General features: G+C 39.1%; 1 protein-coding gene and 1 pseudogene across 1 annotated transcript; one reads left to right on the forward strand and one right to left on the reverse strand.

Moving 5' to 3' along the window:
* Positions 1 to 4,862: 4,862 nt before the first annotated feature.
* LOC100354149 (large ribosomal subunit protein eL15 pseudogene) lies at positions 4,863 to 5,450 on the reverse strand (annotated as a pseudogene).
* Positions 5,451 to 13,661: 8,211 nt separating this feature from the next.
* LOC100353888 (interferon omega-1-like) lies at positions 13,662 to 14,249 on the forward strand. The gene has a single exon (XM_002708058.5). It carries the CDS (start codon positions 13,662 to 13,664, stop codon positions 14,247 to 14,249), a length of 588 nt encoding a protein of 195 aa, XP_002708104.2.
* The last annotated feature ends 9,668 nt before the right edge of the window (positions 14,250 to 23,917 follow it).

Here is a 23,917-nt window from a genome sequence, read left to right on the forward strand (position 1 = left end):
GATGGTTCTCATTGACTAATTCCCACATCCCATTTTCACACGTGTCCTTGGTCATTTCAAAAGGCTTGTTTCTGCTTTAGTCCAAAGTTACTGAACTAAATTTATCCAGTACTTTTTAAATATATTAAGTAAGTTTATGTGAAGAAATGTTCTCTAGTTCTATCAGTTCTTCAGAGAAAGCTTCCCTGATTTATTTATTTATTTATTTATTTTCATTCTTTTTTACATGTATACTAGTTGTAATATTTATTTTACATATAATAACATGTCATCTTTACATTGTGTTAAAACTTACAAAATGTTTCCAATCAATATTAACTTTGTATTTTGTTTTTATTAAATTCTTATGAACAAAACATCTTGTTTATTTATTCTGAAAATGAAATCAATAAACTTATAAATTGTACTGGTCAGCTTTTATTTACTACACTGAAGTATCCTGGAGAAGCCAATTTTGTAAAGAGAAATTATTTATTTTGGTTCATAAATTTTGCATTCACATTGCTTTGACCTTTGGTGATTTTTTTGCTGCTACAGCACTGAGATGACCCATAGCACCCTGTGGCAAGAAGGAGAGTGAGGGTTTGTCTGTCCCTTTAAAATCACCATATTTGGAACATGGCACCTGACCCAACAGTCTTCCCAAAGCCCACCCTTGAATCATCATACTTGGATTAACCTTCTACCCTTGTTGTACCATTAACTCTAGACTCTGTGGGTAAAATTTTTAACCCATGGGCCCTTGGCAGACACTTAAACTAATATCTAAACCATAGCAGGAACCAAAGTGAAGAAAGGATGATAAAATACATCAATATATACATAAATTGGGTTAAGTGGCAAATAATGGAATTTCCTTCAAAAAATATAGGCAGGTGACTATAGCAAACAGTTCCTGCTGTGTTGAAACTCCTAGTCTTGGGCATGGTGTTGTGTCATAGTGGGCTAAGCTGCCACCTGCAATTCTGGCATCCCATATTGGTGCAGGTTCAAGTCCTGGCTGCTGCCCTTCCAATCCAGTCCCCTGCTAATGCACATGGGAAAGCAGCAGAAGGTAGCCCAAGTGCTTGGGCCTCTGCACCCATTGGGGAGACTAGGAAGAAACTCCTAGCTCCTGGCTCTTGTTTGGCCCAGCCCTGGCAGTTGTAGCCATTTGGGGAGTGAACTAGTGGATAGAAAATCTCCCTATCTTCCTCTCTGTTTCTGTAATTCTGCCTTTCAAATAAATAAAATAAATTTTTTCTTTGTTTTAAAGAAACTCCTAGTCTTACAAGAAAGGAGACAGAAAATGCCTACTAATGTATATGTTATTTCAACTCTATTAAATACTACAAGGAGAGGCAAACAGAAAGCATCTCCTGACACCAGAAGCATTGGGGATGAATGATTCTTAGAAGGAAAAACATACTAAAAGTCCTTTGTAAAGTGCCTGAGAGACTTACAAGAGCAGACATCTTATGGGTGGTTAAAATACGGGTCTAGAATGAACAGAAGATGCCATGGGTGAGAGTATCGATTTGGATTTTTTATCATATGCTTGCTGAAGAAGGCATAGAATGGATGTGTTCCCTTGTAAACAGAAAAGACAATGGGACAAGGTCCTACACTTTGACCTGTAGACCCTCAACATTCAAAGGGAGGGAAGAGAAGGGGAACATGCAAAGGGCACTGAGGTGGAATAGCCAGGGAAAGAGATATGGAAAAGCATGGGGGGAGTCTGATGGAGGGAAGGCAGCGGTGTTTTCAGGGAAGAGGAGGACTGAACTGTACCAGTGGACCTGAACACAGACACTGGCAGTGACCTTGGGAGGCTCTGGTTGGGTGGAATTACTGGCACAGAAACGAGATGGGAATAGTATAAAAGAGAAACACAGGAAACAGAACTGGGTATACTATGCACAGAAAATCATCTGAGGAAGATATTTTTTAAAGTGGAGTTGAGAAATAAATTGACACCTGGATGAGAATGTTAACATTTTCATGCATTTTTCCATGGTTTCTGAGAATAATTTTCAAAGAATGGACTAAATGGAATAAACTTTTGAAATTTTTTTTTAAAAAAACTGATGTCTGGTTTAACAAATAAACAAGTGTATGTTATTTAAGTTGTACAAGTATATCTTGTGTCACGATTCCCACTACCAAGGTAATTAGCATATTCATAACCTGACATAGTTATTGAATTTTTGGGTGGGAGATGAAGAGTCAAGATAAACTTCCATAGCAAATTTTAAGTGTCCAAAGCATTGTTATTAATCATATTTACCACAAGTATTGGATATTTTTAATATTTGATTTAAGTTGTCATTCACTTAAGTGCTGTTTAAAATTTAATTTATTTATTTGGAAATAGTAATTATTTATCAAAACAGTGATTCATCATTGTTCTAATTAATATTGCTTTGTAGTAAATTTCATTAGTACCCTATTTGCTTGCTAATTTCAGTTCTTTATTTGACTTTATCTGTTAACTCTAGCTTTATGTTTGTCATTTACATCACTTATTTAAAATTTCTTCATTTCTTTTCTTTTTTAAAATTATTTGACAGATAGAGTTAGACAGTGAGAGAAAGAGACAAAGAGAAAGGTCTTCTTTTCGTTGGTTCACCCCTCAAATGGCCTCTACGGCCAGAACTATGCTGATCTGAAGCCAGGAGCCAGATGCTTCCTCCTGGTCTCCCATGCAGGTGCAGGGGCCCAAGCACTTGGGCCATCCTCCGTTGCCTTCCTGGGCCACATCAGAGAGCTGGACTGGAAGAGGAGCAACCAGGACTAGAATCCGGTGCCCACATGGGATGCCGGCACTGCAGGCGGAGGATTATCAAATTGAGCTACAGCACTGGCCCCTAAAATTTCTTCATTTCTAATCATTGCATATTTTCTGAAATTATAGTTACATTCCTTTGAAGGACATTTGTTTTTTATTTCACCTGTGCACAAAAAGCTGAACTGTTCTCTGTATATTTCTCTAGGCATTGTCTAGGACATATAACCACACCTTTCTCTAGTCAATTGGCTCTTTTTATTAATAAGTTTATTTTCTTGTATATCAATTTGTAAATTTAATTCTATATTCCATCAGCATTCTAAAAATGTATTATATGAAAATTTACCTTGTTTTGGGGTGCTAATTTTCCTAGGACCTCTTATTGCAATTTAATTCCTTCCTTATTAACAACATATACATATTTACCAGGAATCAAATGAATTTTAATAAGATTACTATTTTGAAATTATTTGCCATACTGATCTTATTTCTTTTTTCCATCTTTTAAAGAATTGATTTTACATTTATATCACACAACATGTTTTAAACACTGACATATTAACTCCCTAATAAGAGAAAGAGTTTATTTTATTAGGAACAAGATACACAACTTAGTCTTCAAACATTATTGCACTTTTAACTTTCATAATTCAAAAAAGAATTCATGAAATTATTGGGAGACTACTTTTAACAGACAAATAACGCCTTTAAGCAGTTGACTGTCCTAAATGATTTATTAGATATGAGTTTTACAAGTGGTATTTGTCCCTTAAGGGGACCTTAATAGGTGTTGATAGGTGTTCACCTTGATAGGTGACAACTAACTGAGCACCAAAAAGGAAACCTGTTAAAGTGAAATGAACACTATGAGAAATGGTGACTTGATCAGCCCTCTCCCTGACTGTTGATGAGCAACTTGATATGTTATCCCTCTTAGTATTTTTTTTTGTTTGTTCTACTTAATACTTTCGGTTGAATACTGTAATCAATACACAATTCTTCTTAAGTGCTGAAACTTAACTGAAAAGTGATCACTGTTAAATATAAGAGTGGGAATAACAGAGGGAAGAGATGTGCAATTCGGGACATGCTCAAGCTGACTTACCTCAAACGGTAGAGTTAGAAACATACCAGGGGATTCCAATTCAATCCCATATCCCATCAAGGTGGCATGTACCAATGCCATCTCACTAGTCCCAGTGATCAATTTCTGTTCACAATTGATCATAATGATAGGACTAAGAACCAAAGGGATCACATAAACAAGAATAGTGTCTACAAATACTAGCTGATAGAATAAAAAAGGGAGAGAATGATCCAACATGGGAAGTGAGATACACAGCAGACCCATAGAATGGCAGATGTCCTAAACAGCACTCTGGCCTCAGAATCAGCCCTTAAGGCATGCGGATCTGGCTGAAAAGTCCATGAGAGTATTTCAGGCGTGGAAAGCCAAGACACTCTGGGGAAAAAAAAAAAACCTGAATGAAAGATCTCCGCATGTGAGATCCCAGTGGAAAGAACGGGTCATCAAAGAAGGAGGTACCTTTCTCTGAAGGGAGGAGAGAACTTCCACTTTGACCATGGCCTTGTCTAAATATGATCAGAGTCAGTGAACTCAGGGGGCTTCCATAGCCTTGGCAGCTCATGACAAGAGCCTAGGGTGATTACTGATGCCATAAACGAGAGTGTCAATTTGTTAAGTCAACAACAGGAGTCACTGTGCACTTACTCCTCATGTAGGATCTTTGTCCTTAGTGTGCTGTACATTGAGATTTAATGCTATAACTAGTACTCAAACAGTATTTTTCACTTTATGTTTCTGTGTGGGAGCAAACTGTTGAAATCTTTACTTAATGTATGCTAAACTGATCTTCTGTATATAAAGAGAATCGAAAATGAATCTTGATGTGAATGGAAGGGGAGAGGGAGTGGGAAAGGGGAGGGTTGCGGGTAGGTGGGATGTTATGGGGGGAAGCCATTGTAATCCATATTCTGTACTTTGGAAATTTATATTCATTAAATAAAAGTTTAAAAAATAAAAATAAATAAAAATTAAAAAAAAAAGATATGAGTTTTACAAACATTACTTGAGTTAGTGGTAACAGTGCAGCTGGGAGCTATCGCGCCTTCTCCAGGATGCACAACAAAAACCTCAACAGTGTGGTGGAACTTGTGCCTTTCCAAGCCTAGGGATGTCAGCCCACACATTTCCCTGTGCTTGTGGACTGGTTTGGTGATCCACTTAGTGTCAGGATTTCCTCTGGTAGCTTTATGGAATGGATCAATGAGGATAACCTCAAAGAATTTGTAAGCAGAATCTTCACCAACCCAGGATGAATTTAGGACTCAGCGCTCCACAGTGGCACCCAGCTCATTCCTCAACCACAGACTGAAGGCTTTGTGCAAACTGTAGCTGGTTAACACCATGATGGACAGGCTTGCCATAGGTTGCAGCCTTAGGAACTGGGCGCTTACATCCACCACAGCTTACACAAATCCTGTATGTGACATTGTGACATAACCTTGCTTGGCCTTGTATCCCACCCACTCTGTGCGCCTTGTTGGACGCCCTGTGCATCATGGAGAGCTGGCGGCACTGCCAACAGGAGACCCTCAGGAAAACCATCACATCCAACTGCTTATTTCATTATAGCTCTTGGATGTACTTGTATGCACCCATCCTGGTATACATGATGGCTGCAGCAGAGGGAAAAGTTATTAGTCTTATTTCTAAACTTTAGTCACTACTACACTCATTTTGCCCCTGGAACTTCAAAAATCATTTAATTCCCTGGCTGAGCTTAGAAGGTCATGTTAGAACTTTTCATTGTTTCTTAAGTTTAGAACTGTTGTAGGGTAGAGACTATTACCTTCATGAAATCATGAACATTAGTGGATTCCCCAAAGAGCAGATTATACTGCATGATATAGGCTGTGTAGGATTTGTCTCTCCAAAATTTATGCAGCTGTTTAAACTCTGATATCATACTTTAATGGTTGCATGATTAAGAGTTGGGATTTGCTGTAATTGTTGTGTCTCAGAGGTGGAGCTGTTGGTGATCTTTGTCTCCTTGCCTTGAAAAATCTCTATTTCAGCATCTTGATTTATATTCTGGAGTTTCTAACTTGTTAACCATATACAAGTGTTAGACAACCAGAGGCCAGGGCTATGGTAGTGGGAGGAATGTGGCGCCGCCCGCTGGCCTGGACACTATCCCCAGCCAGGAGCTTTGGGTCTTGTGAGGTAGGGAGTCTGAGAGGCAGGAATGGCGCCCGGTGTCCGTGCAGGACCTGCGCCGGATCTCCGTGCAGCACCAGTGGAAGCAGCGACAGTTTGACCGCAAAGAACCTTCGGCCCTCCTATCTGCCAAGCGCCGCCCTGCAGCGGTCAATATCGTCCCTCAAGGTACAGAAACATAGGAAGAGAGGGAGCACTGTACACACGACTACACCAACCAAGTGAGCGGGTGGAGAACCCAAGAGCTCCTCTGTGACTCCGTGTGGGAGCATCCACCTTCTGATTCCACAAGGAGCAGACTGCAGCAGGAGTGGGATTCACATTTGCTCAGAAAACCCAAGGTCTTGCACAGTATCTGTAGATTGCTTTGGATGGTGTGAACATCTACATATTGTCTTCCAATCCATGAATATACAACGTCTCTTCACTTGTTTCTATCATCTTTCGTTTCATTCAGAAACATCTGATGCTTTTCCATATAGAAATATTTTTACTCCTTGGTTAAATTTGTTCCTAAGTGTTGTTCCTAAGTTCATTTTGATGCTCTTGTAAATGGCGTTAATTCTTCTAAGATTGTTTATTGTTAGTGTATAGATGGATTTCATTATTTTAAGTAGAATAACTGATAGGTGCAACTCAGAAGAAAAGAAGATATATATTTTAGTTTGCACTTTGTTAAGTCCCTGTCCAAGATCAAGTGGCTTCATTAGGCTGGTGTCTGGGGGAGGTTAACAATGCCAGAGTGTGTGCAGAGGAATGAGCATCTGGCAGATGAAACAGCAGAGATAAGCAATATGCTCATGTAAGATTACAAAAACCCTCTTATGTGAACTACCTTCCAAGGGAAAGTCCCCAGTGACCTAAAGATCTCCCATTAGTCACACCTTCCAGCTACATAATTAGGTCAAGTTTCTGCCTTTAGTACATTAACATTAAGTCATTAACCATTAATATAAGACTTTGGAGTTTATTTTATGTATTTATTTATGTATTTATTTTGGGAAGAGAGAGAGAGAGAGAAAGAGAGAGAGAGAGACTGACAGAGCAAAAGAAAGAGAGAAGACTTGATGACATGGACAGAACTCCCATCTGCTTGTTCACTTCCTAAATGTCTACAACATCTGGGCTGGGCTGCAGCACCAAGGAACTTGGAACTCAAAACTGTAGCAGGTATGCCACTAATTTTCATGAGTCCATTTTGTCTCCTGCACATTTATATAGTTAATTTATTAGTTCTACCAGACTCTGTGTGTATGTTTAGACTCATTAAGAGTTTCAACATACAAGATTGTATAACCGGTAAGCATGGATAATTTTACTTATTCCATTGTAATTTTAATGTCTTTTGTTTATTTTTATTGCCAATTGCTCTGGGTAGGATCTTGAGTACTATGTTGAATACGAGGAGACAAAGTGCTATTCTTGCATTGTTCCTGATCTTAAAGGAAAAGTTTTCAGTTTTTCATGACTGAGTATAACAGCAGTTGTAGGTTTTACATATGTGGTTTAAAAGAGGTGGTCTCCTTCCATTCCATGTTCATTGAGTGTATTTATAATTAAGGGATATTGAATTTCATCAAATTCATTTGCTGTACCAGTTGAGATAGTTATGTGTTTTTTTCCTTCATTTTGTTATTATGATGTATTACACTAATGATTTTTTTCATGTGTTGAACCATCCTTGCATTCCAGGAATAAATGCCACTTGATCATGTAATATATTCACTTAAATATACTGTTGAATTTGGTTTGTTAGTATTTTTAAATAGGCATAGATATTTTATTTAACACATCCTATGTCCCAAGCTCTGATTATAGATTTCCTCAGTTAACCCACACAGCAACCCTATAAGACAGGAATTACGTTACATGGGATTACAACTGAAAAGAACTGCAAGTTTCAGAATTTATTAGGAAGAAGTCTGCAGGGAAATGACAACAAAACTCAGCCTAACTCACAGGAAAACAAATACAAAATCATACATAAAAACCTGATTTACCTCAGTTCCTTTTACTCAGTCCACCATGTTCAACTTTCAATGAAAATTTACAGCCTACTAAAAAGTGAAACATAATTTGAAAAGACAAAGTAAGCATTATAACTGGATTTAGATTTGGCAGAAATTTTGATATTATCAAATGAAGAATTTGAAGGTACTATCTTTTTTTTTTTTTTTTTTTACAGGCAGAGTTAGACAGTGAGAGAGAGAGACAGAGACAGAAAGAAAGGTCTTCTTTCCATTGGTTCACCCCACAAATGGCCTCAACGGCCGGCGTGCTGCACCAATCTGAAGCCAGGAGCCAGATGCTTCCTCCTGGTCTCCTATGTGGGTGCAGGGCCCAAGCACTTGGGCCATCCTCCACTGCCTTCCCGGGCCACAGCAGAGAGCTGGACTGGAAGAGGAGCAACTGGGACAGAACTGGCGCCCCAACTGGGACTAGAATCCGGGGTGCCGGCGCCGCAGGTGGAGGATTAGCCTAGTGAGCCACAGTGCCGGCCTGAAGGTACTATAATTAATATGCTTAAGAACTCTAGTATATTCATATATTCATTTATTTACTTTAAGACATCCTAGATATGATATATTTAAAAACCGCATGCCGGGGCTGGCGCTGTGGCACATCGGGTTAATGCCCTGGCCTGAAGTGCTGGCACCCCATGTGGGTGCCAGTTCGGGTCCCAGCTTCTCCACTTCTGATCCAGCTCTCTGCTATGGCCTGGGAAAGCAGTGGAGGATGGCCCAATTCCTTGGGCCCCTGAACCCACATGGGAGACCTGGAGGAGGCTCCTGGCTTCGAATCGGCACAGCTCCGGCCATTGCTGCCAATTGGAGAGTGAACCATCGGATGGAAGACTCTCTCTCTCTCTCTCTCCCTCTCTCTCTTTCTCTCTGCCTCTCCTCTCTCTGTGTAACTCTGGCTTTCAAATAAATAAATAAAAACTTTAAAAAAAACTGCATGTTTTGGAAAAGATTATGTGATTGTTTTCATGCTAAATATATCCCCTTGGACCAAATGATAATCATGCTTAATGAATTTCTATTATGTTTCATGTCCATTGCAGCATGAAGAACAAGGGATTCTCTCACCAGAAGCTTGAAAGAGAGATGTCAATAGAGGAACACAGCAGATGTACCCTACAAAGTTCCTATGAAGCATTTACAGATAGACATACCATTGGTAGATGTATATGTGGTGGATCTGGAATCCTCAACAGTGTATGACCCAGAGATAGTACTTTGCAATGTGTGTTACATACTTGGAAATTAGAGCATGGTAATGGATATTTACTTATGAGTAGGGTGTGCAATGAGAAGATGACCTAAATCTTATGAGATTTTCAACTTGTAAGTTCAAGGGAGACAAGCAGAATCTGTCAATGGCATGCAGGTGGAGTAGGCAATCGGGGGAAATGATTGTTAGAAAACACTGAAGAAGAAAACAAATTGTTCAAAAACAGAGTGGTACATTTAGGTGAGGTTAGGATTAAGCTATCCAGCAGATCTGGAAACATAAACACAGCTGGTTACTTCAGTGATTTCTAGTTGGGAAGAATTTATGGGGTAGAAACAAGACAGGATAAATGGAAGGATGAATAATAGAAATATGGTAAATAATTTCTTCTCTTATTTTTCCTGTAGAGTTTTGTAAGTTACTAAGATTTTAAAAAATTTTTTTTACATTTTTAACTTATTAATATATAGAAAACAGATTTCATAAATTTCATAGATATAATTCCAAGAATACAATTATAATTTCCTCCTTTCCTACTCTTTCCTTTTCTAAAATAATTTTTTTGCAATAACATACTTTCAATTTATTTTATAATCACAGGCTCTATACAAAGAGCTCTACAAGTAAAATGTAAATAGATCACTATTCCACAGGGCTATAAACAAGAGTTATAGACAATAAATCACAAGATGTCAGTTTAGCTCAATATACATTACTTTTTTTGTTCTCTCTATATTAGCTGCAACTAATAGAGAAATCATGATATTTGCTTTTGGGGATGTATTTTTCAAACCAAGCTTTTGGATCCTTTAATTTGCTTTACAGTTTTTCTATTTTCTATTTCCCTGATTTTCACTTGTAACCCTATTGTTTTCTTCTGGTACATTTTATGTTTATTTTCTTCTGTTTCTGGATTGTTAGGTGCCCAGTCATACATCTGCTCCCAGTTTCCTTGTGGATTCCAGATGCCCATTGTACACCAACTGAAAGCAAAATTTGAGTGAAATTTCTCATTTCTCAGAAATTCCTATACGAGATGCCTTTTTTCCTCCTGATAAATATTTCTGTGATGTAACAGAAGTTGCAGCAAAAAGGAAAGAGAAGAGAGTTCCTTGTACTGTGCAGACTATTAGATTTACAGAGGAGGACCGCCATCTACTGACCAAGATTGACAAACACATAACAAAAAGGCAGTTCCACTCAATGGGGGCAGCAAACCTTTTTTTTTTTTTTTTTTAATAAAGATTTATTTATTTGAAAGGCAGAGTTACAGAGAGAGAAAGAGAGAGACCTTCCATCCATCCTTACTCCCTGAATGGCCACAATGACCACTGGCTGGGCCATGCAGAAGCCAGGAGCCAGGAGCTTCACCTAGGTCTCTCCCATGGGTGCAGGGGTTCAAATACTTGGGCCATCTTCTGCTGCTTTCCCAGGTGCATCAATAGGGAGCTGGATCGGAAGTGGAGCAGCCAGGGCTTGAACAGGCACTTGTATGAGTTGCCAGTACTGCAAATGGGGGCTTAACCTTCTATGTAATAGCGCTAGTCCCTGGCATAATGAACCTTTAGTCTTGGAAGTAGAACTCAGAATCCTTGGTCACTCACCCTCTCTGTTCTATGGATTTAGTGCCATGGACCCTCTTTGGTTTACAAATTCCATGGCCATATCTATTCTTCAATTTGTATAATTAGTTCTTCCAAACAAGTCATTACCTCAACTCTCTCCAAGATTTTGACCTCAGATCTGTATTCTACCCCTCTACACATATATTTATCTCCAACCTATTATATAAACAATGTAATCTTGATAGCACTATTGAAAGGGTTAATATTTCCAAAGATTAAAAGGATGTCTGATACAAAATTTTAACATACAAGAAATATTGGTGCTATAATTTTCAATATTATCATTATTATTATTTTCCAGATTAAAATAGACTCTTGGGATCATGCAGTTCTACATTAATTCTAGATTTCACAAGACAGTCTTTTCATTGCCTGGGAGGACTGTTAACCAGGTAGAGTGCTCAGACAGGGCTAATATCCACTGGCCTGCCAGAGATTAGTTATCTAGTGACTGAGGCTGGTTTTCAGTCTCTTGCAAGGTGGTTGGTATGACTCCTACCTTTTCTTTTCAAAGCTGATATCAGGTGGATTGAATGTAAGTAGAGTCAGGCTGGCCTTGCATAGCTGATGGCTGTCCCCTGATCTGGGATGGACTCATCTTGGAACTTCCGGCATAAGCAGCTACTTTCCTGCCTTTGTGCTCATCAGCAATGGCTCCATCCCCACCACCCCCCCCCCCACGGTCCCCTGCTCCCAGTGTGGTAGTTCTGAATTCTACTAATTTATTCTTTGCTCTTGTGTCATCATAGATCATTTCCCTTATTTCATTTTCATGACTATCAGAGTTGCATTTTTTTCCTTTTGCTCAAAAACAACTGGCAAGTTTTGCTTTCTAGGAAAGTTGAAATAAGAAAGAAATGAAAATATAAGGTATTGAAATAATACATCATAATGGTGCAGCTCCCTTGGTCTTTCTTTGACTTTTCTTTGTTCTGCATTAATCTCAAGAAAAAGTAGAAGATGATACAACAGCAGCACCACCAGCTCTTCCCAGTAAACCACTATGTGTAAAGAAGTCACCAATAGACTCACACTGCCTGGAGGAATAACCAAAGGCCTCTGGTTTCTGTAACATGGACTCCCCCCCCCCCCCAGGTAGAGTTATAGACAGTGAGAGAGAGAGAGACAGAGAGAAAGGTCTTCCTTCTGTTGGTTCACTTCCCAAATGGCCACAACGGCCGGAACTGCACCGATCTGAAGCCAGGAGCCAGGAGCCTCTTCCTGGTCTCTCATGTGGGTGCAGGGGCCCAAGCACTTGGGCCATCTTCCACTGTCCTCCCGGGCCACAGCAGAGAGCTGGACTGGAAGAGGAGCAGCCGGGACTAGAATCTGGCACCCATATGGGATGCCGGCGCCGCAGGTGGAGGACACTTTGAGGGTAACAAGTGTTCAGTGGGTTTTTTTTTGTTTTTGTTTTTGTTTTGTTGTTGTTTGTTTGTTTTGTTTTGTTTTGTTTTGACAGCAGAGTGGACAGTGAGAGAGAGACAGAGAGAAAGATCTTCCTTTACCGTTGGTTCACCCTCCAATGGCCGCTGCGGCCGGCGCGCTGTGGCCAGCGCACTGCACTGATCCGAAGACAGAAGCCAGGTGCTTCTCCTGGTCTCCCATGCAGGTGCAGGGCCCAAGCACTTGGGCCTCCTCCACTGCACTCCCGGGCCACAGCAAAGAGCTGGCCTGGAAGAGAGGCAACCGGGACAGAATCCAGTGCCCTGACCGGGACTAGAACCCAGTGTGCCAGCGCCGCAAGGCGGAGGATTAGCCTATTGAGCCGCAACACTGGCCTCAGTGGTTTAAGTAAAAGCTTTGGACAGCAAACACCATATTTAACAAAATAAAAATTATGCACTACTGAATAATTATTTACAAAATCAGTATAGTTGGGAAAGTCTTCCAACTACATAGGCAGAACAAATGTTAGCTATTAGCATCTGAAGGCTGTTGACATTTTTGATACCTGAGAACATGGGGTCAGGAGAGGACGAGGTCACTTCTGGGTGCCAGGGTCCTTCACACAAATCTCTAGGGGCAGAGCAAGCATCTTGGTGTATTTATTATTCTGTCAATAGAGAAAAAATTCCCTCCTTAGTAGAGGCATTCTAAAGTCATCAAGATGTGGCAAGCTGTTATCAGTGAATGCATCTGTAAGTCAACCCTGACACTCTAGAGGAGAGAGTATTATCTGATGTGATAACTTGATAACTGCCTCTTCTATGAGTTGATTCTTGGGAAATGGTATTATCTTGGGTTTAGAATAACTACATCATATGTTCCTCAAAACAACCAGATTCTTCCTAAAGGCATTGTCACAGCCTTAGGAACACTGCCAATCTGCAGTAAGCAAACACTACAAAGAAGGGCAATGTCTACACTGTTCCTAAACTTGAAGCTCCAGTAAAGCATAACCACATGGACCTACATGAGTGTGTTCTGGAAGGAAGAGAAACAGTGGAGAAGCTCGTTCACTGTTTACAGACAAACGTAATTCTAACTGATGTTTCAAATTTTCTCTGTACATCTCTCTTTGGATTGCCACACCTGAAGTTTATTGGAAAATTTAAACTTCTATTGAGAATATAATGATGTAGCCTGATGTCACTTTATTAGGCCATATGGAAAATACAAAAATGAAAACAAAAAAGGGAAGTAAAAGCACAGATAGAGAAATGTCCAGAAAATGAAAATCTTTTCTTTATGATATAAAAGCCCTGCACAGACAGAATGTCTTCAGAGAACCTAGGGTCCAAGGTTCACCCAGACCCCAGCCCAGCCAGGACAGCAGCAGCCTCATTTCCCCATGGCCCAGCTACTCCCTCTGCTGACGGCCCTGGTGCTGTGCAGCTATGGCCCTGTTGGATCTCTGGGCTGTGACCTGCCTCACAACTCTGCCCCTCTGAGCAGGACGACCTTGGTGCTTCTGGACCAGATGAGGAGGGTCTCCCCTGTCTTGTGTCTCAAGGACAGAAGAGACTTCCAGTTCCCGCGGGAGGTGGTGAACGGCAGCCAGTTCCAGAAGAACCAGACCGTGTCTGTCCTGCACGAGATGCTGCAGCAGATCTTCAACCTCCTCCACACAGCGCACTCCTCTGCTGCCTGGAACAACACCCTCCTGGAGGAACTGCACACTGCACTTCATCAGCAGCTGCAAGGCCTGGAGACCTGCTTGGTACAGGCCATGGGAGAGGAAGACTCTGTCCTGACGGCTGACAGCCCAACGCTGATGCTGAAGAGGTACTTCCAGAGAATCCGTCTCTACCTGGACGAGAAGAAACACAGTGGCTGTGCCTGGGAACTCGTCAGAATGGAGATCAGGAGAGCCTTCTCGTCAACAGCAGACTTGCAGGAAAGCTTAAGAAGCAAGGATGGAGACCTGGCGTCATCCTGAGATGGTTCTCGTTGACTGATCGCCCCATCACACTTGTACATGTGTATTCGGTCATTTCTAAAGGCTCTTCTTTCTGCTTTAGTCACATCAGGGAACTTGTTGAATTAATTCAGCAACCACTTTGTTCATATATTAAGGAAGTATATGCGAAACGCACTCAGCTCTGGGGTGTTGATTCCTAGGGGATGAAAGCTCTGATATTATTTATTTACTGAATGTATTTATTTATTTATTTATTTATTTACTTATTTATTTATTATTGTATCCTATTTTTATAAGACATACTTTTCACATAGCAGATGTTCACTTTTACATTGTATTAAGATTGGAAATCAGGCTCACATTTCCATTTCAAGAAATATTGCGCTTATTATCTATTAAATTTTTTAAAGTTATGTACATTCATCATAATAAAGTCTACTTCTTTACTATTTTTTGCTGTTTAAATGCCTTATTTTTACCTATAGACCTTTTATTAAGATGTGCATTAAATAAAAGTTTTTTTTTCTACCCTATATTCAGACACTGGCTTTCTGAACCAAGTTGAAGAATGGACAGTAATACTATTTACTTTATTATTCCACTCACATGACATGTGTAGAGAGAAAATAACAGTATCAGATTTTGGAATTGCTTTGAAAAAATACACAGTCCCTTCTGCCATGAAACATCATCATATATATAAGAAAAGAAACAAACACTGTACTAATTTCCCTTAATTGAAACAGTATAAAAAGGAGTAAAGCACAGAGATGTTTTCATACTGGAAGCTTAGGTACAGCTGATACTACAAAGGACAAAAGGGGGTAGATCTATTTTTAAAGGTACCTGGGAGAATTAAGTACAGAAGTTATGTGGGCTGTTGGGTACATGGTCCTAGAATGAACAACAAATGCCATGGGTGAAGGAAATAATTTGAGATTCCTTGTTGCACGTCTAATAACGAGGACATTGGGATGGATTTTGTGAGTTACAAATGGAGAAGACCCTCAATATATAAAGGGAGAACAGGGAAGCAAAATGTGCAAAGGTTACTGAAATGAGTGGCCAGTGAAGAAAGAAGGGCAAATAGGTAAGAACAGTGTTCAAAAGACAGAATCGCGTTCAGGGGAAGTCAGAGTGATTTGTCCCCATAAACCTAAAAACATCTGTCCGTAGTGGCTTTAACAGATCTGGTTTAATGGAGTTACTGTACAGGAAAACTTATGAGGATAGACTGAAGAGGAAACACAAGCAAGGGAACTAGATCCATGCGCACATAAAATTATATGGGGAAGCTTGTTAGTTGAGTGGCAGACCTAGAGGAGACTGTGGGTTCATGTTGTTCCTGATTTCACTGAATATTTTCTTGGAATTATTTCTAGACAGTGGATGTTTTGGCACAAGATTTAGAAACAGTTTAAATATTTGATGTAAGCAATTGATTTGTTAAAAATTTTCAGTGTTTGGATAAATATTACTTTGTAGTAAGCACAATGGTAATTCATTTGGTCACTTATGTCAATTAACTTCTCAGCCAAATTTTGAAAAATTTCTCTAGTTTATGTTGATCATTTACCTTGTGATTTCTAAATGTCTAGCCTTTGACATGTACGTTTTCTGAAAACTGTAGGCATATACTCCTGATGGATACTTGTTTTCAACCTCATCTATATATAAAGGGCTGGGGCTAGGTGGTTTCTTTTTATTAATACAAAATGTCTAGCGCAGAATAGCCATGCCTCTCAGTAATCTTATTTCTCTTTTTATTTGACGTATCTTTGACTCTTGTGTGAATCTGTTTTTACATTGACCTCTGTATCCCATAAAAATCATAGAATCTATGAGATGATCTAAATACCTGTCTGTTAGGAAATCTTCCTATAATCTGTTATTAAATTTTGTTTTTTTTTTCTTTTCATCACTATTCTTTACCATAAATCAAATTACTGCTGATTATCATCAAAGTACTTTTCTTTGTTAATATGATAGTACAGTTTTCTTGTTGCTAAACTTTTTTTCCTTACTGTTGACAGTGTAATCTTTGCATTTCTAAGGCTACAAATTCCATTTCCATTTCTCATTTGCAATATGATTTGTTATATTATTTATTAATCATCTTCATATTGCACTACAATGGACTTTTGTTTTTGTTTCATGACACTCATACACACTTATCTGTATATTCCTTAGTGGCTAATTGTAATGTATATTAAAGAATAAGACACATAATAAAAATAAACAAAAACGGATAAAAATCTTCTGCTAACAACTAGGACAAAGAACACATTATTAGTGAAAAGTAATAAATTTTAACTATAAATTTGTGTTGTACAAGATGTGCAACTGTAGTCACCATTATAAGAAAGAACTGGGATAGAGAGCTTCTGGAGTCTGTGAATTTAAATTTTAAAAGAATGAACAGAAGCAGGCATTTAGCCCAGCTGTTAAGATGCCAGCTGGGATGCCCGCATCCCACATTGGAGTACCTGGGTTTGATGTTAGGGAGTACAGTCTCAGGTTTCTGATTCCAGTTTCCTGCTGACACAAATCCCGTGAGATAGCAGTGATGAGTTAAGACCCAGGACAGATGATCTCTCTCTCTCTCTCTCTCTCTCTCTCTTCATCTCCATTTCCAGCTCCAGCTCCAGCTCCAGCTCCATCTCAAATTAATTATTTTTTAAACATTAACAGAAATCATAATATGAAACATAGGATGCATCCTTGGCTCCAATATAGGATTTTGCATTAATCATTCTATCTGTTTGTATATATGATCCTAGGTAACACACCAACTCACCTGACCTCTGTAATGTTTGGTTCCCCAAGTGTAAACTACTGTTGAAAAGTTATAGGGCTGTTATGTTAAACCAAAGTACATGTTTTATAAAATCTTGTAATGTACCTTCAAATGAATGAACTATCTTTATTCAAGAGGCAGAGAGGCAGACACACAGACAGAGTGACCGAGAAAGCCCAACACTGTTGCTGAAGAGGTACTTCCAGAGAATCCGCTCTACCTGGAGGAGAAGAAACACAATGACTGTGCCTGGGAGATTGTTAGAACAGAAATCATGAGAGCCTTCTCTTCAACAGGAGACTTGCAAGAGTGATTAAGAAGCAAGGAAGGAGACCTGGATTCATCAGCAGTTGATTCTCATTGACTGTCTGCCACATCCCACTTACAAATGTGTCTTTCAATATTTCCACAGTCTCTTATTTCGTTTTTAGTTGTTGAATTTTTTCAGTTAATTCTATAAATATTTTATCAGTATTTTAAGGAAATCCGTGTTTAAAATATTCAGTCTTTAAGAGATGACAGCCCTGAACTTATTTGTGTCTGTTTATTTATCTATTTATTGTTGCATGCTGTCATGTTTTTATTATTTAAATATTTTAGAGCAGATATTCACTTTCAATTATGTTAAAATTTATTAAACATTTATATTTTATTAAATTGTAAGTTGCTTTATTTAATACATTGATATGAATGAAAATTTCTGAAATTTTTTCTTCAAGAGACAAATTTCAAACCCTGGTATTTTAAACCAACAGATTATTTATTTTCTTATTCATTCATTGCATTTGTATGATATCTATAAGTTGATGATGAAAGTGACAGTATGTGGATTTGCCATCCGTAAATGCAGGTGAATGAAGCAAACACAGTTTTGGCTGAACTGAAATGGTCAGACTTAATGGGAAAGAAGCAAAAGATATTATGGAATTTACTTACATGAAATGTTACAGAAGGAAAATTGAAAATGCTAAATTATTCCATACATTTTAGATCCAAATAGTGTTGGGGGGGTCAAAAGCTAGTAGATATATAGGAGGGCTTTCTAGCACACCATAGCAAGCTTTCCCAGAGACAGAGTGTGGGGCTGGAAGGAGGACAGTCTGATCTCTCTGTGGCTACATTTTTGGGAGTTGCCTAAAGTGATGCAGAGGGATACTGTCCAGGTCTTCACACGGTTGAAACGTTTTTCAATAAGGAGTTACACAAACAACTATTGTTGAATGAGGGAATGCCCCTGTCACAGTGATGTAACTAAAAGGAAAGACAAAGCAGGACCCATCATACTCGGGGAACTACTAGAAGATTTTCAAGGGAAGGCCACCACCTACTGGCAAAGACAGACAGTGCCAAGTTTGGCAAGAAGGTCCATTCTGTTGTTGCAGAAGGCTTTCTCCTTCCACTGGTGTGTTCCACACAGGAAAAAAAAAAAAAAAAAAAAAAAAAAAAAAAAGCGCTGTCCTGGAAGGAACTGAGATAACTATGGAAATAATTTTTTTTATCTTTTTGTTTCTTTGAGAAGAGAAGTAACCCAGTTTCACAGACATGTCTGCAATGGACAGCAGGATGAGGGGAGAAAGGGTCTCTTGCCTCTAGCCTTCCAGAGCCTTCTGAGCAATCACTGACTTTAGGACCTGTGGGGCACATGGAGGCAGGAGAATATGCACACTTGATGTGAAACTTCATGGGAAACCAGGAAAACCTTCCTGTTTGAGGGCATGCTAACTCTTCCTAAAGAGTACGTTGCATCCCTAGCCATCAGGGAAACGCAATTCAAAACCACAATGAGATATCACCTCACCCCTGTAAGAATGGCTAAAATCCAAAACACAGAGAGTGGCAGATGCTGACAAGGATGTGGACAAAGAGGAACACTTTCACATTGTTGGTGGGAATATGAATTAGTGCCCCCACTGTGGAAAACAGTGTGGCAAGTTCTTTACAAACTAGAAATAGACTTGCCAAACGATCCACCAATCCCACTACTAGGTATATACCCAAAAGACTTGAACACAGTGTGTCAAAGAGATACGTGCACCACACCATATTCATAGCAGCACTGTTCACAATAGCCAAAATTTGGAACCAACCAAGGTGTCCATTATTAGATGAATGGATAAAGAAATGTTGCATATATACACAATGGAATATTATTCAACTATAAAACAATGAAATTCTACCATTTGCAGCAAAGACATCATGTTGAGTGAAATAAGCCAGATCCAGAAAGACAAGTACCACATGTTCTCCTTTATACATGGAAGTTTAATTTTTAAACACAAAAAAGAATGAAAGAAATGTATACATATACAAGTATGTGTATATCAGTATTGGTGCAAATATAACAATTAAAGTGTAAAATTGAATTTTTGTTTTCTTCAACAATATAATAAAGCAGATATATTAATTTTAAGAAGCTCAGGTATTACCTTGCACTCCAAGGGCCTGGATGGGTCTGGGGAGCTGGGCTGGTGCCCTAGAGCCATCAGTGCAGCATGCTCCCTGGCTTCAGCCTGAATGACAGCAAGTGGAGCTCTTGATAATCATAACAAGCTTCCTTAGAATTTCAATTAACAAGATAAGCAATAGGTTTTTGTTTGTCTTTCCTATGTTTTTTTTTTGTAGTTTTTTTTAACTTTTATTTAATGAATATAAATTTCCAAAGTACTGAATATGGATTACAATGGCTTCCTTCCCATAACGTCCCTCCCACCTGCAACCCTCCCCTTTCCAACTCCCTCTCCCCTTCCATTCACATCGAGATTCATTTTCGATTCTCTTTATATACAGAAGATCAGTTTAGCATACATTAAGTAAAGATTTCAACAGTTTGCTCCCACACAGAAACATAAAGTGAAAAATACTGTTTGAGTACTACTTATAGCATTAAATCTCAATGTACAGCACACTAAGGACAAAGATCCTACATGAGGAGTAAGTGCACAATGACTCCTGTTATTGACTTAACAAATTGCCACTCTTGTTTATGGCCTCAGTAATCACCCTAGGCTCTTGTCATGAGCTGCCAAGGCTATGGAAGCCCCCTGAGTTCACTGACTCTGATCATATTTAGACAAGGCCATGGTCAATGTGGAAGTTCTCTCCTCCCTTCAGAGAAAGGTACCTCCTTCTTTGATGACCCATTCTTTCCACTGGGATCTCACTCGCAGAGATCTTTCATTTAGTTTTTTTTTTTTTTTTCCCCCAGAGTTCCTTGGCTTTCCATGCCTGAAATACTCTCATGGGCATTTCAGCCGGATCCACATGCCTTAAGGGCTGATTATGAGGCCAGAGTGTTGTTAGGACATTTGCCATTCTATGGGTCTGCTGTGTATCTCACTTCCGATGTTGGATCATTCTCTCCCTTTTTTATTCTATCAGCTAGTATTTGCGGACACTAGTCTTGTTTATGTGATTTCTTTGGTTCTTAGTCCTATCATTATGATCAACTGTGAACAGAAATTGATCACTGGGACTAGTGAGATGGCATTGGTACATGCCACCTTGATGGGATTGAATTGGAATCCCCTGGTATGTTTCTAACTCTACCGTTTGAGGTAAGTCAGCTTGAGCATGTCCCGAATTGCACATCTCTTCCCTCTCTTATTCCCACTCTTATGTTTAACAGTGATCACTTTTCAGTTAAGTTTCAGCACTTAAGAAGAATTGTGTATTGATTACAGTATTCAACCAAAAGTATTAAGTAGAACAAACAAAAAAAATACTAAGAGGGATAACATATTAAGCTGCTCATCAACAGTCAGGGTGAGGGCTGATCAAGTCACTGTTTCTCATAATATTCATTTCACTTTAACAGGTTTCCTTTTTGGTGCTCAGTTAGTTGTCACCTATCAAGGAGAACAAGTGGTATTTGTCCCTTTGGGATTGGCTTATTACACTCAACATAATGTTTTCCAAATTCCTAACAGGGATCACTTTTCAGTTAAAATTTATACACCTAAGAATAATTGTGTGTTAATTATAGAGTTCAACCAATGGTACTAGAACAAAAAAAATACTAAAATGGATAAAGTATTACTTTGTACATCAACCATCAGGACAAGAGCTGATCAAGTCACTGTTTCTCATACTGTCCATTTCACTTCAACAAGTTTCCCCTTTGGTGCTCAGTTAGTTGTCGCCAATCAGGGAGAACATATGATATTTGTCCCTTTGGGACTAGCTTAATTCACTCAGCATGGTGTTTTCCAAATTCCTCCATCTTGTTGCAAATGACTGGGTTTCGTTCTTTTTGACTGCTGTATAGTATTCTATAGAGTACATGTCCCATAATTTCTTTATCCAGTCTACTGTTGATGGGCATTTGGGTTGGTTCCAGGTCTTAGCTATTGTGAATTGAGCTGCAATAAACGTTAATGTGCAGACTGCTTGTTTGTTTGTCAATTTAATTTCCTTTGGGTAAACTCCAAAGAGTGGGATGGCTGGGTTGAATGGTAGGGTTATATTCAGGTTTCTGAGGAATCTCCAGACTGACTTCCACAGTGGCTTAACCAGTTTGCATTCCCACCAACAGTGGGTTAGTGTCCCTTTTTCCCCACATCCTCTCCAGCATCTGTTGTTGGTAGATTTCTGAATGTGAGCCATTCTAACTGGGGTGAGGTGGAACCTCATTGTGGTTTTGATTTTCATTTCCCTGGTTGCTAGTGATCTTGAACATTTTTTCATGTGTCTGTTGGCCATTTGGATTTCCTCTTTTGAAAAATGTCTATTGAGGTCCTTGGCCCATCTCTTAAGTGGGTTGTTTGTTTTGATGTTGAGGAGTTTCTTGATTTCTTTGTAGATTCTGGTTATCAACCCTTTATCAGTTGCATAGTTTGCAAATATATTTTCCCGTTCTGTCGGTTGTCTCCTCACTTTCCTGACCGTTTCTTTTGCAGTACAGAAACTTCCCAATTTGATGCAATCCCAAATGTTAATTTTGGCTTTGACTGCCTGTGTTTCTGGGGTGTTTTCCAAGAAGTCATTGCCGGTACCTATATCTTGCAGGGTTTTTCCAATGCTCTCTAATAATTTGATGGTGTCAGGTCTTAGAATTAAGTCTTTAATTCATGTTGAGTGAATTTTTGTGTAAGGTGAAAGGTAGGGGTCTTGCTTTATGATTCTGCACGTGGAAATCCAATTTTCCCAGCACCATTTATTGAATAGACTGTCCTTACTCCAGGGATTGGTTTTGGATCCTTGATCAAATATGAGTTGGCTGTAGATGTTTGGATTGATTTCTGGTGTTTCAATTCTGTTCCATTGGTCTATCCATCTGTTTCTGTACCAGTACCATGCTGTTTTGATTACAGCTGCCCTGTAGTATGTCCTGAAATCTGGTATTGTGATGCCTCCGGCTTTTTTTTGTTGTACAAGATTGCTTTAGCTATTCGAGGTCTCCTGTGTCTCCATATAAATTTCAGCATCATTTTTTCCAGATCTGAGAAGAAGGTCTTCAGTATCTTGATTGGTATTGCATTGAATCTATAAATTGCTTTTGGGAGAATGGACATTTTGATGATATTGATTCTTCCAATCCATGAGCATGGAAGATTTTTCCATTTCTTGGTATCCTCTTCTATTTCTTTCTTTAAGGTTTTGTAATTTTCATCGTAGAGATCTTTAACGTCCTTGGTTAAGTTTATTCCAAGGTATTTGATTGTTTTTGTAGCTATTGTGAATGGGATTGATCTTAGAAGTTCTTCCTCAGCCATGGCATTGTCTGTGTATACAAAGGCTGTTGATTTTTGTGCATTGATTTTATACCCTGCTACTTTGCCAAACTCTTCTATGAGTTCCAATAGTCTCTTAGTAGAGTTCTTTGGGTCCCCTAAATACAGAATCATGTCATCTGCAAAGAGGGATAGTTTGAGTTCTTCCTTCCCAATTTGTATCCCTTTAATTTCTTTTTCTTGCCTAATAGCTCTGGCTAGAACTTCCAGAACTATATTGAATAGCAGTGGTCAGAGTGGGCATCCCTGTCTGGTACCAGATCTCAGTGGACATGCTTCCAACTTTTCCCCATTCAATTGGATGTTGGCTGTGGGTTTTTCATAGATTGCTTTGATTGTATTGAGGAATGTTCCTTCCAAACCCAGTTTTCTTAGAGTTTTCATCATGAACGGGTGTTGTATTTCATCAAATGCTTTCTCTGCGTCTATTGAGATAATCATATGGTTTTTCTCCTGCAGTCTGTTACTGTGGTGTATCACATTGATTGTCTTGCGCACATTAAACCATCCCTGCATACCAGGGATAAATCCCACATGGTCTGGGTGGATGATCTTTCTGATGTGTTGTTGCATTCTATTGGCGAGAATTTTATTGAGGATTTTTGCATCTATGTTCATCGGGGAGATTGGTCTGTAATTCTCTTTCAATGCTGCATCTTTTTCCAGCTTAGGAATTAAGGTGATGCTGGCTTCATAGAAAGAATTTGGGAGGACTCCCTCTTTTTCAATTGTTCTGAATAGTTTGAGAAGAATTGGAGTCAGTTCTTCTTTAAATGTCTGGTAGAATTCAGCAGTGAATCCATCTGGTCCTGGGCTTTTCTTTGTTGGGAGGGCCTTTATTACTGTTTCAATTTCTGTCTCGGTTATGGGTCTGTTTAGGTTTTCGATGTCTTCCTGGTTCAATTTAGGTAGGTTGCATGTGTCCAGGAATCTATCCATTTCTGATAGGTTTCCCTGTTTGCTGGCATACAAGTCCTTGTAGTAATTTCTGATGATTCTTTTTATTTCTGTGGTGTCTGTTGTTACGTTTCCTTTTTCATCTCTGATTTTATTGATTTGGGTCTTTTCTCTTCTTTTTTTAGTTAGTTGGGCCAATGGCGTCTCAATTTTATGCAGTTTTTCAAAAAACCAGCTCCTCGTTTGGCTGATTTTTTGTAATG

Source organism: Oryctolagus cuniculus, chromosome 1 (assembly GCF_051225735.1).
Source record: "Oryctolagus cuniculus isolate XC-2025 breed Fujian yellow rabbit chromosome 1, ASM5122573v1, whole genome shotgun sequence".
NCBI lineage: Eukaryota > Metazoa > Chordata > Mammalia > Lagomorpha > Leporidae > Oryctolagus > Oryctolagus cuniculus.

Coding starts and splice junctions, on each gene's coding strand:
- LOC100353888 (XM_002708058.5), top strand. CDS start 13,662: ATGGCCCAGCTACTCCCTCTGCTGACGGCCCTGGTGCTGTGCAGCTAT.